The sequence below is a fragment of the Budorcas taxicolor genome, chromosome 14 (assembly GCF_023091745.1).
Source record: "Budorcas taxicolor isolate Tak-1 chromosome 14, Takin1.1, whole genome shotgun sequence".
Taxonomy (NCBI): Eukaryota; Metazoa; Chordata; class Mammalia; order Artiodactyla; family Bovidae; genus Budorcas; species Budorcas taxicolor.
In genome coordinates, this window is record NC_068923.1 from 44327428 (window position 1) to 44342745 (window position 15318).

Here is a 15318-nt window from a genome sequence, read left to right on the forward strand (position 1 = left end):
ACATGGGAAACACCCCTTCTCACAGTGTTTGGAAGCCGTTACTGCTCCCAGGCCTTCAGCTGTAGCTTGGGAGAGGGATCACCTGGTGGGAGCCAGACAGCCTTGTTTCAAGTCACTTAACCTCTCTGTGTCTCAGTTGCCTCATTTGTAAAATGGGAGTAAATAATTGGTTAGTAGACAGGTTCCCAGTTGGAAGCAGACTTTGCCAGTTCCTCTTGATGCTAGGAACTTAAAAACCACCCTTTGAAAACCCTACTCTCAGTCCATCACAGTAGTCCTTTCAGGTGAGAGTTTTAACCCTTGGTCCACAGGAAACGTGGTGTAAATGCTCCTGGAGATTTTTAGTAGAAAAGAAAGTAGACGATTTAGCTATTGAAAGGGACATAACAAAAACTATGTCTCTAACCTGGGCTGAGACTTATGATCAAAAGTTAAATTCCTGCAAGAAGAAGGATAAAATGGGTTCTGTGAGCCAGGAATGACAAATCAAGGTATTTTAAAATCATTTTGCTAATCAGTTCTTTTTTTTTTTTTTCTGTTGGTTAAGGTTGCATGATGGAGTTTGAACGTTACCTCAAGAGGTTTTATGTTTTGGATTAGCTAATTGTGTTTGTCCTCTGCTGACTGTTTCTTTGGACTCACTTCTTCGTGTCCTTCTGAGGCAATAAACTCAAAGGAATTATACCATGGACTACAAGGAGAGCTGTCCAAGTGTAAGCATCCCCAGCTCTGATGAACACAGAGAGAAAAAGAAGAGGTTTACTGTAAGTATGTAATGTGAAGTTCATGGGACAAAATTGAAAGTAGAGAATCTTTGCATTTCTGCTTTTCTTCCTGAGCCTAGAATGGCCTCCCCTAGACTTGGCAGCTTATCTTTGAAATGGTGTGTCCTCCACAGTCTTCTCTGTGTGCTGTGATGGAATAGTTTCCTTTTCAGTGTAGATTTTTGCCTGTTTCCCTATCCCTTCAGAGACGCTTGTGACCTGTCTGATGGACCCTCTCAATCGAAAATGTGCATATGCATGGTTCTGTGACACATACGCTTCTCAGAATCTGTGGACTCTGAAGGTCATTGATTCCATGTGAAGAACCACTGTCTTAATTTCCACATGTTTCTTAAGACATTTGTCATTTTAAGATTTTTTTTTAGTGGGGATCATTTTAAAAATATTTGTTGAATTTGTTAAAATTTTGTTTCTGTTTTATGTTTTGTTTTGTTTTTTTGGCCCCAAGTCATGTCAGATTCTTAGCTCCCTGGCCAGGAATCAAACCTGGATTTCCTGCATTGGGAAGTGAAGTCCTAATCACTGGACTGCCAGGGAGGTCCTGACATTTGTCATTTTCTACCTCATTGAAAAAAATATTTAACCTAGTATTTATCTCTTTTTTCACCATAGAGGCAAAGTCCATTTCTAACTTTACTTTTTATCGTCATGGTGGTAACTCAGTGGTAAAGAATCCACCTGGTAATGCAGGCGACGCAGGAGATGTGGGTTCAGCCCCTGGGTCGGGAAGATCCCCTGGAGGAGGAAGTGGCAACCCACTCCAGTATTCTTGGCTGGAGAATCCCATGGACAGAGGACCCTGGCGGGCTACAGTCTAGGGGGTCCCAAAGAGTCAGACACGATTGCGCAATGTATCACCTTCTCCTTATCATCTACTGTAGGACTTCATAAAGAGCAAGCAATGGGTATTTGGCTGAGTCAGTATACTGCTATTGGGAAACAGTCACTTTTCTATTTAGTGTAATGCCGCACTATTAGTATTTAGTGTAGCAGTCTTGTTAGTATATACAGAGATCTGCTGTCTTCCTTTTCCTCAAAAACTGTCATTTATCTTGTCCGTAACAGATCTGTTCTTCCTTGTAAGGCCCCACCCACTGAGCACTATGAAGAAGCTCATTTAACCCAATCCTGTTTAACAGTTTGACTGAAAATGTAAGCAGTTCTTTTAAGTAAAAACGCTTGGGCTGTCTTCTTCATTGTGGTCTCTTTCACTTATGTGAACACATGCCCCTTCTCCAACTTGGCATCGTGGTTTGTGGCAGGAGAGGTGTCCCCTTTCACAGTGTTTGTTCAGTGGATGACTGACCTCATGGTACCCTGGCAAAGGCCGGGCATTCTTGTCATCCTCTAGATCTTTGCCATTCCAGGTGTAGAGTGACGGCTCTGGTGAATCTCTGGCTGTGCTTGACCTGATCCAGCCCTGGGCCTCATGCCTGCATCCACCACTGGCATCTGCTGTTGACGGACTGATCTGTAATCTGTTCTTTGTTGGCTTGGCGAGTGGGGGTGACTGACGCTGACTTAGCTTCCCCTTGGCCCTGTGATGACTGTGGAGCGCACTGAGGCTCTGTGTGCCCTCCACTGCTCCTCACTCAAGTGGTCTGCCCCGGGCTCTGACCACTGGGTCACCTGGCCCCTGCCAGAGTCCACATCACAGGAGGAGTTGACCACGCCAGTCTGCCTTCTTAACTAGGTAGGGGCCGCCTAATGGTGGTTTTCTCCCAGAGTCTCAGACAGGGAGCTGGGAACAGCCCTTCCATTTTCTGTTCTCCCTTCCTTAATGAATATACTCCCACAGCCTGCATGCAAGCCCAGAGCAGAGAGATTGCAGCATGGGTCTGGCCATTTGACTCTCCTCAGACATTGTAGCATTATCTTCAACATTTATTCCACATTCATATAAGCCAATTTTAGAGACATCATATTGGATTTCTCTGGCGGTCCAGTGGTTAAGAATCCACTTGCTAATGCAGGGGACAAGATTTTGATGCGTGGTCTGGGAAGATCCCACATACCTCAACAACTCAGCCCTCTCTTGGGAGCCCACATGCCACAACTACTGAAGCCCGTGTGCACTAGAGCCTCTGCTCTGCAACAAGAGTGGGCACCGTAGTGAGAACCCCGTGTACCACAACTAGAGAGGAGCCCCCACTCGCCGTAACTAGAGAGAGCCCGCGCCCAGCAATGAAGACCCAGCACAGCCAACAATAAATAAATATTAGAGAAAAAACCATCATATTGATGTTAAACCAGAGATCAGTATACCCCACTCCCCGTAACTAGAGAGAGCCTGCACACAGCAATGAAGACCCAGCACAGCCAAAAATAAATAAATATTAGAGGAAAAACCATCATACTGATGTTAAACCAGAGATCAGTATACTTTGAGTAGCAGAGTGGAATGTGCAAGGTTTTCATTCCTTCCGTCTCCTTATTTTTAACTTTGGGAAGTTCTCTCCTTCAAGGACAGAACCTCCTGCCGAGTTTGATGGAAGCTCATCCATAGCAGATACACGCAGTGGGTTATCTCAAGGGTCCTGTTTTTCGTGGTAGGAGTATTTCCTTGTCTTCTGTGAAAGGGTGAGGGAGGCCTGTAGTGTCACTCTTACCAGCTATTCCCAGAGCTGACCCTGGAGTTCTCCGAGGCTCTCTGTAGTTCACCTTGTTCTCTTCCTCCTATCGGATGGTCAGATGGTACCTTGTCAGAGAAGACTTTACTGACCACCTGCTATACAATAGCACCTTTCACACGTCACCCTGCCCCTTTCACACGTCACCCTGCCCCTTTCACACGTCACCCTGCCCCTTTCACACGTCACCCTGCCCCTTTCACACTCTGTCCCACTTACCCTGTTTAGCTTTTTAATAGCAGTTATCACCACCTGACATACCTTTAGGTTTATTTATGTGCACTTCTCCTGAACTTGTTCTTTGAAGCAAGAACTTCCCTCACTATCATTTCACCAGTATCTAGATCAGACGTGGACATTTAGTAAGTGTTTGTGGCACTGAAGTTGAAAGAGAAGGAGGGTTAAGTTCACGTGTTTCTTGCTGACCACTGTAGTACAGTCCTCGGTCCGCGACAAGCTTGGTTCTAGTCAGCGCAGATAAGACCCCACCCAACCCAGCACAGACTCTGTCCAGCTTCAGCACATCTGTCTAATACTTGGGAACAAAAATAGGCACTGCATTAACTCTTCAGTAATATTTTTATGAATAGTTCTCATGTGCCTTTTAAATGACTTTATTCAGTTCAGCTTCTTCCAGAGAAATGCACTGCATTCTAGAATGTCTTGACTTAAATCAAGTCTAAATTATATTTTCATTTATCCACTCAGAGAACTATCCTTGAGCTTTTTTCTTATGCCAGCAGCTGTTCTCGGCATTGGAGATAAGTGGGTAGCAAGCATGATGGCAGTCCTTGCTCTCAAGGAACTTAAATTCTGGTGCAAGACAGGCAACAAGGAAACCTTTTTTTCAAAAAACTTCAGAAGATTTATTGTACTTGTTTTTGTTAAATTCTGTGTATTTTTGCAAATGAGAGTGTCTTTTCAAATGTGAAAGGTTTTTTTTTTTTTCACTTACTGGTATTTTTTTAGAATTTACCTAGTAAGCTCTTGTTTATAAATCATCCTGCTAATGAGTAACCTCACAGGGTTTTATCTCAGCTCCTATAAATAGGGTTACAGCAGAGCTGCCTCAGCCTGGAACCTAGGTTTGGTTCCAGTCTTGGCTGTACCCGAGCATCCGTGGGAAGCCACCTTATCCTGTCAGGAAGTCAGCACAGACAGTGTTGTTTGTTCAAGAAGCTCACAGTCATATAGAGCTAAGTCTCTGATCCTTTGGTGGGAGTCCTGCTTCCAGGCCCATCTGATGCTGACTACCGTGGGAGATGAAACCTGTAGTCTGCTGTTAGAAACATGGCTCTGTTTTGCCGGCACTCTGATTAGGTTCTTCTTCCTCTACTGCTGCACTCTCTCCAAAGGGAGCTGTGTCATCTTATAAACAATTCTGACATCTTACACCCAACAGCTTCCTGTAAGACAACTTAATGTCCTCTTGGTTAACACCAGAGGTAACACCAAAAAGCTCTCTTACCCCTGGAGCTCATGTAAGGTGCCTGGGATGGTCTTGTTTTCTCTGCCTCAGTGATTCATCACTTATCCAGGTAGCTAATGCAGTGGGTTGGCTTCACCTTCCAGGTGAGACTTTGTCCCCTTTCTCATGGGAGGGAGGGTATGGCTTTATGTTGTGGGGCCCTTCTTACTGTGGGTCTGTTAATGTGACCTTATCTTTAACAGTACTACAGAGTTCATACTTCATAAACACACACAGTATCAGAGAGATCTTTGCTCGCAGTATTATCTGACTATGAAGTGGTGAGTGGCGCATTCCAGTCTCTCATGGGAAAGGATAGTTTGTGTAAATGCTTGTCTGGCCATCTTCTGAAATAAATTTACTGTGTTACCTACAGACTGTGGACAGTTGTATTGTAAACATCTCTTTCCCCTAATCTTCACTGTAAAATAGTGAGGTTGATAACCCAAGACATACGTCAGTGAGTTTTTCTTCATACACCTGGATACTTGTTATTTTTAGAAATGATAAAAAGATCTTTGGGGTCCAAATTGTTTTCTCTGCGTTATGTTGAATTATATTCTGAGCCTTTCTGTGGGATGGACTATGAAAGATAATTCTGTACTATAACTGTTAATTTGATTCTTGTTCTAGTGCATAGAAGATAAGAATATTTAGATTTTAGTCTCAAAAGTCTGTGAACTTGGGCAAGTTATTTAACTTTGTGGGGCCATCATTTCCTCCTATCTGCAATAGGGGTTGTAATATTTTTTCTGTTTACTTCATAGGGTTGTTGACTATAGTTATATGAAACTATGTGTGCATGAAAATGTTAAACATAGGCAAGAAAGTAGTAGGAAATATGAGAATAAAGTCTTAGTTTGAAAAATATTGTGTAAAAGATGCTCTGAAAGGAGGAGAACTAATAACTGAGTATTTACTATGTGCCAGGCATCACTTTTGAAAATACTTTATCATTTCTGAATAGTGGTTACCTTTGGGAAAGAAGAGAGCAGTGTCATCTGTTGAAACTGTGTTTTATTCTTGGGGCAGGAAATCTGAAACAAGAATTACAAAATGCCAGAATTCAGAAGATCTAAATAATGAGTACACGGGTGTTCATTATGTTACTCTGTGAAACTACAGAAAATTTTTCCTACCATTTTAAAAATAAAACACCTTTCAACAAGATAAAAGAAGTCTTTGAGTTGGTATACTTGTATATCTTGGAGGATCGTATATAAATATTAATGTCTAATTATTGATTTTGTAGGTATGAAAACATTTTAGTTGCATATGTAAATAGCTAATGGGGGGGTTTCCCTCAAATTTTATTTTATTATTTTTAATTTCCACAGGTTTATAAAGTTCTGGTCTCAGTGGGCAGGAGTGAGTGGTTTGTCTTCAGGAGATATGCAGAGTTTGATAAACTTTACAATACTGTAAGTAACAGTCTACAAGATTTTTACTTAAAACAGCTGAGAAAACTGGAAGCTGAGGGAATTATTTGATAATTAAACAATACTTACATATATATCAGACAAGCAGAAAAGAGATTCTTCAAAATCATCCTAATTTTGGAATGCTTACTAAAAAGGGTGAGAGAGGGCTTCGGATAAACTACTGAAGGTATAGATGTGTAGTCTAAAATACATTTCAGTGTCATAGAATATTAGAAATAAATCCTTTCTATCTGCTTTTCTAATAATTGCTAATCATCATGCTTCTGCTAAGTCACTTCAGTCGTGTCTGACTCTGTGCGACCCCAGAGACGGCAGCCTACCAGGCTTCCCTGTCCCTGGGATTCTCCAGGCAAGAATACTGGAGTGGATTGCCATTTCCTTCTCCAGGGCATCAGAGTGAAAAGTGAAAGTGAAGTCGCTTAGTCATGTCCGACTCTTCGTGATCCCATGGACTGTAGCCCACCAGGCTCCTTTGTCCATGCGATTTTCCAGGCAAGAGTACTGGAGTGGGGTGCCATTGCCTTCTTCGAATCATTATGCTATTTATTTCTAGTTAAATTGCCCAACTCTTAGCTTTAAGTGTTAGAGTGGAGAGATCACATTGTGGGTCTGGCCATTTTTGCAGCAGTGTCTTCAGCATTTATTCCACGTTCATGTAAGCCAATTTTAAGAACATCAGTTCCACGTTCCTATAAGCCAATTTTAGAAACATCATGTGTGTGCGTGCTAAGCCATATCAGTTGTGTCCAACTCCTTGCAACCCCATGGACTATAGCCCGTCAGTCTCCTGTTTATGGAATTCTCCAGGCAAGAATACTGGAGTGCAGAGCCAGTCCCTTCTCCAAGGCATCTTCCCAACCCAGGGATCGAACCCATGTCTCCTCCATTGCAGGCAGATTATTGTCTGATTCACCAGGGAAGCCCATTTAGAATAAAAGGGAAGAGAAAAAATAACATTTTCAATCTGTAAACATGTGTTTTTTATGACTGTAGTTTGCATTTGGAAGCTTTTTATTATAGAACTTGTTGAACATGTATGGAACTAGACTAGTATAGAGAACATCAGATAATGTACCATCCATCTTCAAGAATTATTGTACATGGTCATTCTTGTTACATCTGTATCCCTAGCCAGCCCACTATAATTATGAAGCAGATCTCAGACATCATATCTTTCTATTTGTAAATATTTCTGTGTATATCTCTAAAAAGATAGATTCTTTAAAAATATACAATGTCATTATCACAATAATTAATGAAAATGCTTTAATATCAAATACTCAGTGTTCATATGACTGGTTGATAATCCTGTGACGTGTCTTTTTTTAAAAACAAATCGTTACAAATTTTATTTTTTTGTTTTAACTTTTTCAAAAATTTTTATTGAAATATAGTTGATTTTATGAGTTGTCTTTTAATCACTAAGTTTCCCCCTCCACCTCTCTTTTGTGTACAGTTTTTTTTGTTGGAAAAAACAGGGTCATTTCTCTACAGATTTTTTGATCTGAATTTTGCTGACATCCTGCCCATGGTTTAGACTGATTAATTCACTCTCCTATTTGTATTTCCTATCATTGGAGATATATTTTTGTACTCTCATACAAACACACACTCTATATGTGTGTGTGCATATGTGTGTTTGTGTATATGTAGTATATGTTTGGGTTTTTTTGTTTGTTTGTTTCTAAAACATTTAAAGTTACTAAAGGAATCCAAGGATTGGTAAGACTGTGTAAAGACAGTGTATGTGTGGTCCTTTGATCTCAAGTGATAAGGTGCCCAGTATGCTACTGGAGATCAGTGGAGAAATAACTCTAGAAAGAATGAAGGGATGGAGCGAAAACAAAAACAGTACCCAGCTGTGGATGTGAGTGGTGATAGAATCAAGGTCCGATGCTGTAAAGAGCAATATTGCATAGGATCCTGGAATGTCAGGTCTGTGAATCAAGGCAAATTGGAAGTGGTCAAACAAGAGATGGCAAGAGTGAACATTGACATTCTGGGAATCAGCGAACTAAAATGGACTGGAATGGATGAATTTAACTCAGATGACCATTATATCTACTACTGCGGGCAGGAATCCCTCGGAAGAAATGGAGTAGCCATCATGGTCAACAAAAGAGTCTAAAATGCAGTACTTGGATGCAATCTCAAAAACGACAGAATGATCTCACTTCGTCTCCACGGCAAACCATTCAATATCACAGTAATCCAAGTCTGTGCCCCAACCAGTAACACTGAAGAAGCTGAAGTTGAACGGTTCTATGAAGACCTACAAGACCTTTTAGAACTAACACCCAAAAAAGATGTCCTTTTCATTATAGGGGACTGGAATGCAAAAGTAGGAAGTCAAGAAAACACCTGGAGTAACAGGCAAATTTGGCCTTGGAATGCAGAATGAAGCAGGGCAAAGACTAATAGAGTTTTGCCAAGAAAATGCACTGGTCGTAGCAAACACCCTCTTCCAACAACACAAGAGAAGATTCTGCACATGGACATCACCAGATGGTCAACACCAAAATCAGATTGATTATATTCTCTGCAGCCAAAGATGGAGAAGCTCTATACAGTCAACAAAAACAGGACCAGGAGCTGACTGTGGCTCAGATCATGAACTCCTTATTCCCAAATTCAGACTCAAATTGAAGAAAGTAGAGAAAACCGCTAGACCATTCAGGTATGACCTAAATCAAATCCCTTATGATTATACAGTGGAAGTGAGAAATAGATTTAAGGGCCTAGATCTGATAGATAGAGTGCCTGATGAACTATGGAATGAGGTTCGTGACACTGTACAGGAGACAGGGATCAAGACCATCCCCATGGAAAAGAAATGCAAACAAGCAAAATGGCTGTCTGGGGAGGCCTTACAAATAGCTGTGAAAAGAAGAGAGGTGAAAAGCAAAGGAGAAAAGGAAAGATAAAAGCATCTGAATGCAGAATTCCAAAGAACAGCAAGAAGAGATAAGAAAGCCTTCCTCAGCGATCAATGCAAAGAAATAGAGGAAACGAACAGAATGGGAAAGACTAGAGATCTCTTCAAGAAAATTAGAGATACCAAGGGAACATTTCATGCAAAGATGGGCTCGACAAAGGACAGAAATGGTATGGACATAACAGAAGCAGAAGATATTAAGAAGAGCTGGCAAGAATACACAAAAGAACTGTACAAAAAAGATCTTCACGACCCGGATAATCACGATGGTGTGATTACTCATCTAAAGCCAGACATCCTGGAATGTGAAGTCAGGTGGGCCTTAGAAAGCATCACTATGAACAAAGCTAGTGGAGGTGATGGCATTCCAGTTGAGCTGTTTAAAATCCTGAAAGATGATGCTGTGAAAAGTGCTGCACTCAATATGCCAGCAAATTTGGAAAACTCAGCAGTGGCCACAGGACTGGAAAAGGTCAGTTTTCATTCCAATCCCAAAGAAAGACAATGCCAAAGAATGCTCAAACTACCGCACAGTTGCACTCATCTCACATGCTAGTAAAGTAATGCTCAAAATTCTCCAAGCCAGGCTTCAGCAATACGTGAACTGAGAACTTCCTGATGTTCAAGCTGGTTTTAGAAAAGGCAGAGGAACCAGAGATCAAATTGCCAACATCTGCTGGATCATGGAAAAAGCAAGAGAGTTCCAGAAAAACATCTATTTCTGCTTTATTGACTATGCCAAAGCCTTTGACTGTGTGGGAATACCAGACCACCTGACCTGCCTCTTGAGAAAGCTGTATGCAGGTCAGGAAGCAACAGTTAGAACTGGACATGGAACAACAGACTGGTTCCAAATAGGAAAAGGAGTACGTCAAGGCTGTATATTGTCACCCTGCTTATTTAACTTACATGCAAGGTACATCATGAGAAACGCTGGACTGGAAGAAACACAAGCTGGAATCAAGATTTCTGGGAGAAATATCAATAACCTCATATGCAGATGACACCACTCTTATGGCAGAAAGTGAAGAGGAACTAAAAACCCTCTTGATGAAAGTGAAAGAGGAAAGTGAAAAAGTTGGCTTAAAGCTCAACATTCAGAAAATGAAGATCATGGCATCTGGTTCCATCACTTCATGGGAGATAGATGGGGAAACAGTGGAAACAGTGTCAGACTTTATTTTTTGGGCTCCAAAATCACTGCAGATGGTGATTGCAGCCGTGAAATTAAAAGACGCTTACTCCTTAGAAGAAAAGTCATGACCAACCTAGATAGCATATTGAAAAGCAGAGATATTACTTTGCTGACTAAAGTCCATCTAGTCAAGGCTATGGTTTTTCCAGTAGTCATGTATGGATGTGAGAGTTGGACTGTGAAGAAGGCTGAGCACCGAAGAATTGGTGCTTTTGAACTGTGGTGTTGGAGAAGACTCTTCAGAGTCCCTTGGACTGCAAGGAGATCCAACCAGTCCATTCTAAAGGAGATCAGCCCTGGGTGTTCTTTGGAAGGAATGATGCTAAAGTTGAAATTCCAGAGTTTTGGCCACCTCATGCAAAGAGTTGACTCATTGGAAAAGACTTTGACGCTGGGAGCGATTGGGGGCAGGAGGAGAAGGGGACGACAGAGGATGAGATGGCTGGATGGCATCACTGACTGGATGGACGTGAGTCTGAGTGAACTCCGGGAGTTGGTGATAGACAGGGAGGCCTGGCGTGCTGCAATTCATGGGGTCGCAATGAGTCGGACACGACTGAGCAACTGAACTGAACTGATGTCAAGCTTATAATAAAAATAAGCATTTACCCATTTTTATGGCTTTATTGTCCTAAATTGAACTTCTTTAGGACCAAGTTGTTTTTTCCATGGGGATAGGCAAATCTGAGAGACAAATGTGTTAGAATATTAAGAGGAGGAAGGATTGAGCAGAGGAAATTGAAAATCTATCAGCTTTCTCAGAAACCAATTGCCAGTCTGTTAGAACACAAAAGTCACATTTCCTGACATCATAAATCTGGAGTAACAGGTATTCAAAACCTGTACCCCAGGTTCTTGTCCAAGTACTTAACTTAAACGATTTTAAGCCTCACAGCAAATCTATAAGTGCTAAGGTTATCCCCATTTTCCACAAGAAAACTGAAGCACAAGATGTTAAGTAGCTTATCCAAGGTCACAAAGATACTAATGTTTTACTGGGACAAAAGAGAATTAGCCAGATTAATGATATTTTATTGGCATAATTTAATATTGTACACTTAATCATGATATACTTAAAAGCATGATGGATTTTTATGATGGATTTTTTTTTTGAAAATTAGATTGTATTTTATTTTGGCATGTGTATAACTAGAAGACCTATGTAATAAGTTTATGTAATATTGTTTTTTTCTATTCTAGTTAAGGAAACAATTTCCTGCTATGGCCCTGAAGATTCCTGCCAAGAGAATATTTGGTGATAATTTTGATCCAGGTAAGCAGTACATTCTTAGACCAGCTATGAGTAATGTTAAAGTTTGAAGAAGCAGTTAACATATTCATTGCCCTGGATAGTAGTGTAACTCTGCAAAGCTGATGGTTCTCAGGCTGTATGCCTGATTACCAGGTATTATTTTAAACACTTTATATGTTTTAATTCATTCACTACTCACAGCAGCCCTTGGAGGTTGGTATTACCATCATCACTATTTTATAGATGAGGAAGCTGAGGCATACTTTAGATAATTTGCCCAGTCTCATATACAGCTAGTAATTAGCAGATTTGAAAGTTAAATTCAGGTGGTCTGGCTTCAGATAAATCTGTTAATCATTAAGGATACTGTGCAGTACTTTCCTAACCATGAGAGGCATTCCTTGTTACATCCAGAAACATTTACTAAATGTATGCTCTGTACATGGCACCTTTCAGGCCTTTGAATGGGATACCTAGTATCCTATTGTTCACCCTTGGGAAGCCTAATGTCACATAGGATCTCAGAAATCTGGAGGCTGTATGTATGTCTGAAGCCTCAACTGCAAAAAAAATTTTTTACTAGACTTTAAGAAATCAACCTAGTACACAAATGTCTACTTATTCAATAGAAATCTCTATACACTAGAAATTCCGTACGTAAAGTCATCTGTCTATGCCACAGGTGGATCCTGACAAGTTATCGAGTTTCCTCCCTCCCCACCATCTTGCCTCCTCAGCTAACTTGCTTGTAACCATCAGGCCTGTGATTCCTGAGTGTCTGCTTTCTTGGTTGTTACTCAGGATATGAGCTCTCAAACCACTTCTCTTGCTTCCTCTCTACAGCCTGACCTTACACTGTTCCTTTGTCTCCCAGACCTTTTCACCATACTCAGTGCAGTTCTGCCCATGATGAACAAACTCCTTTACCCTCCATCTTTTTCATATTTCTTTCACATTCTTGCCTTAATTAAAACTGACTCCCCTCCTGGCCCCAGGCTGCTGGAATCCCCTGTAATCCTCTCAACTGAAGACGCTTTATTCTTTTATACTTTCTGAACCTTTGGATTGGAAAGGATTCTCATTTCCCCAATTTTTTTTTCACTTCTCCTATTTTATGTAGATTACTTTCCTCTTGGGAGAATTTAGCACACTTTATTGTCCTACCAGTCTGTTTTATCTGGGTGTAGATTATAAGAAGGTGGATACTTTTATCTTTTTTATTTATGATGCCTAGTAAATATTTGGTTCTCAATAAATATTACATGAATTCATTAATAGAAGATTGAGTTGGCACAACACTGTCAGATAACACATTCCATGGGTTGACTCTGTAGACCAGTGACTTTTGAGCTCTTGTTCTCTTGTATTCTCTTTAGCTGCAGAATAGTGATATCTTATGCAGAAAATGTCAGGTGTAGAACAAATAAAAATGGAACTGCTTTGTTGGTGCAGCAGTGAAGTATGTCTGTGGAGCATGGGTTGAAAAACATTGTGGAGGGCAGCATGGGGGCCTTAGAGTTACTTGAGCAAAACGGCAATATAATGTGAAACCCACAGTGTATATATAAGTATGCACAGCAGAGGGAAGACAAGATAGAGACTGGGAGGCTGGTGAAGGGAATATTCCAGGAGTCCTCCAGTTAGAGAATGAGAGCTGCAAGTAGGGTGGAAATGGGGCTAAAAATTGAGTCAGATCTAAGAAGTCTTTTAATGAAAAACCTATAAAAAATCTTGGTGATTGCTTGGGTAAAGGAGACAGAGAGAGAGTAGAATCAGAGACAATTGATGTGTCCAACCTGGGGGAATGAGAGAATTAATTAATTTGAAGTGGTGGAAAGACACTTAAGGTGACTCAAACCACATATTAGTGATTAATATGAGACCGGAAGTAGGTTTAGAGTTTTGTGGAACCCTCAATTAAACCCTGAAGTCAGAATCATTTTATCCAGGGAAGAAGGCAAAGGGATAAAGACCTGCAACATTGCTATTTCATTGTTAAAGGTAAAATACCGGACACGTTCTTGTGGTATTGATGTTTTTTGTGGATTAATTATTTGACACTAAAAATTGATTTTTATTGAACATTTGGAAATCAGTCACGAGCGTATTTTATATAACTTGGCAACAGTTAAATAGACTACATGCCATAGATTTTTGGAAAACCCAAGTTATACTCAACAAAGCAAAGATTGATAGAATGCTCATTTAATTGGGCTTTAGAGAAACAGACATTCTCATGTCTTGCTGGTGGGAATACAAAGTGGTACCAACCATATGAAATTTGGTAATATTTAGCAAAACTATCATGCATTTCACTTTGACCAAGAAATCACATTTCTAAGGATCTGTTCTAAGCTGCATAGGAAATGATGTATGTATAAGACTGTTGATTGTGGCACTGCTTTTAATAGTAAAAACTGGAAACAACTGAAATAGCCTTCCATTATTGGAATATGATGCATCTGGGAAAAGGAACCAAAAAACACTTTGTACGTTACTGTGACATGATCTCCAGAATACCTGGTTAAGCGGAAAAAGCAAGGTGCAGATGTGGACACTGTATGTTTTTTGTGTAGGAAAGGATGTGAATATTCAAAAGGAAATAATGGAAGAATAAGTCAAAAACTGAAAACTGATGACTTCAAGGAGAGGTCAGCTGAAGACAACAGAGGTGGACATTAGACGCCTCTGGATGAACCCTGTTCATAGCTTTGCATATTTTAAGCAATTTAAAAGCAAAAATAAATGCAGTAATATGGAGGTCTCTAGCAATTAAAAATAAACAAGGAAAAAATCTATAACCTAATTGGTGGTAAAACACATGGAGAATAATTATTTTAAATGACTTTAAAACATGGACATTAACCTGTATATTCCTCATGGGACATATGCTAAGGGCAAAAAAAGCACACAAAGCAATTTTACTCTGCATTCAATGATCTTATTGTTAATTTATATAGAGTTGTTCTTTTGTGATTATGTTAGTGTTATGAGAACCAAAATTTTAAGCAGAAGATGAAAGATACAAATATAAAACTGGAGATTTTAAGTTAAAAAAATCCTGTGGCGGATTCATGTTGATGTATGACAAAACCAATACAGTATTGTAAAGTAATTAATCTCCAATTAAATAAATTTATATTAAAAAATCTTGTGATTTTTAAACTTGATTTCAGAATATAGGATGAAGTCACAATTTATTTTTCCCTTTCTAAAACAGTACACATTTCCTAGCTCTCTCCTCTGGAAATGCCTAAAAACAGTAACAAATAAGGAGCAGCAAACACCCTTAGCATCCATCTAAATACCATTTTCCCTGTAAAGGAACCAGAGTTCCATGGAAAAGTCCCATTTCCAGGTACTGGGCAGGAAATGTGCAAGATACCCTAAGACAGCTTGCCTGAAAGCAAAGAAGCTATGTAGGAATACTGACTGAGGTTTTATCAAAAGGACACAGGAGCACAATTGATGGGGGATTTTACCAGCCAAGGAAGTGAAGTAGCTCAGACGTGTCCGACTCTTTGCAACCCCGTGGAGCCCTACCAGGCTCCTCCCTCCATGGGATTCTCCAGGCAGGAATACTGGAGTGGGTTGCCATTTCCTTCTCCAGG

The 15318-nt window shown here is 40.3% G+C and overlaps 1 protein-coding gene across 1 annotated transcript in view; it reads left to right on the forward strand.

Moving 5' to 3' along the window:
* Positions 1-677: 677 nt before the first annotated feature.
* SGK3 (serum/glucocorticoid regulated kinase family member 3) overlaps positions 678-15318 on the forward strand; it is a 45742-nt gene continuing 31101 nt past the window's right edge. Inside the window, exons 1-3 of the mRNA XM_052651654.1 lie at positions 678-764; positions 6221-6304; positions 11656-11728. Of these exons, the coding sequence (XP_052507614.1) occupies positions 687-764; positions 6221-6304; positions 11656-11728 (235 nt within the window). The 5' untranslated portion in view covers positions 678-686. The remainder of the gene's footprint in view (positions 765-6220; positions 6305-11655; positions 11729-15318) is intronic.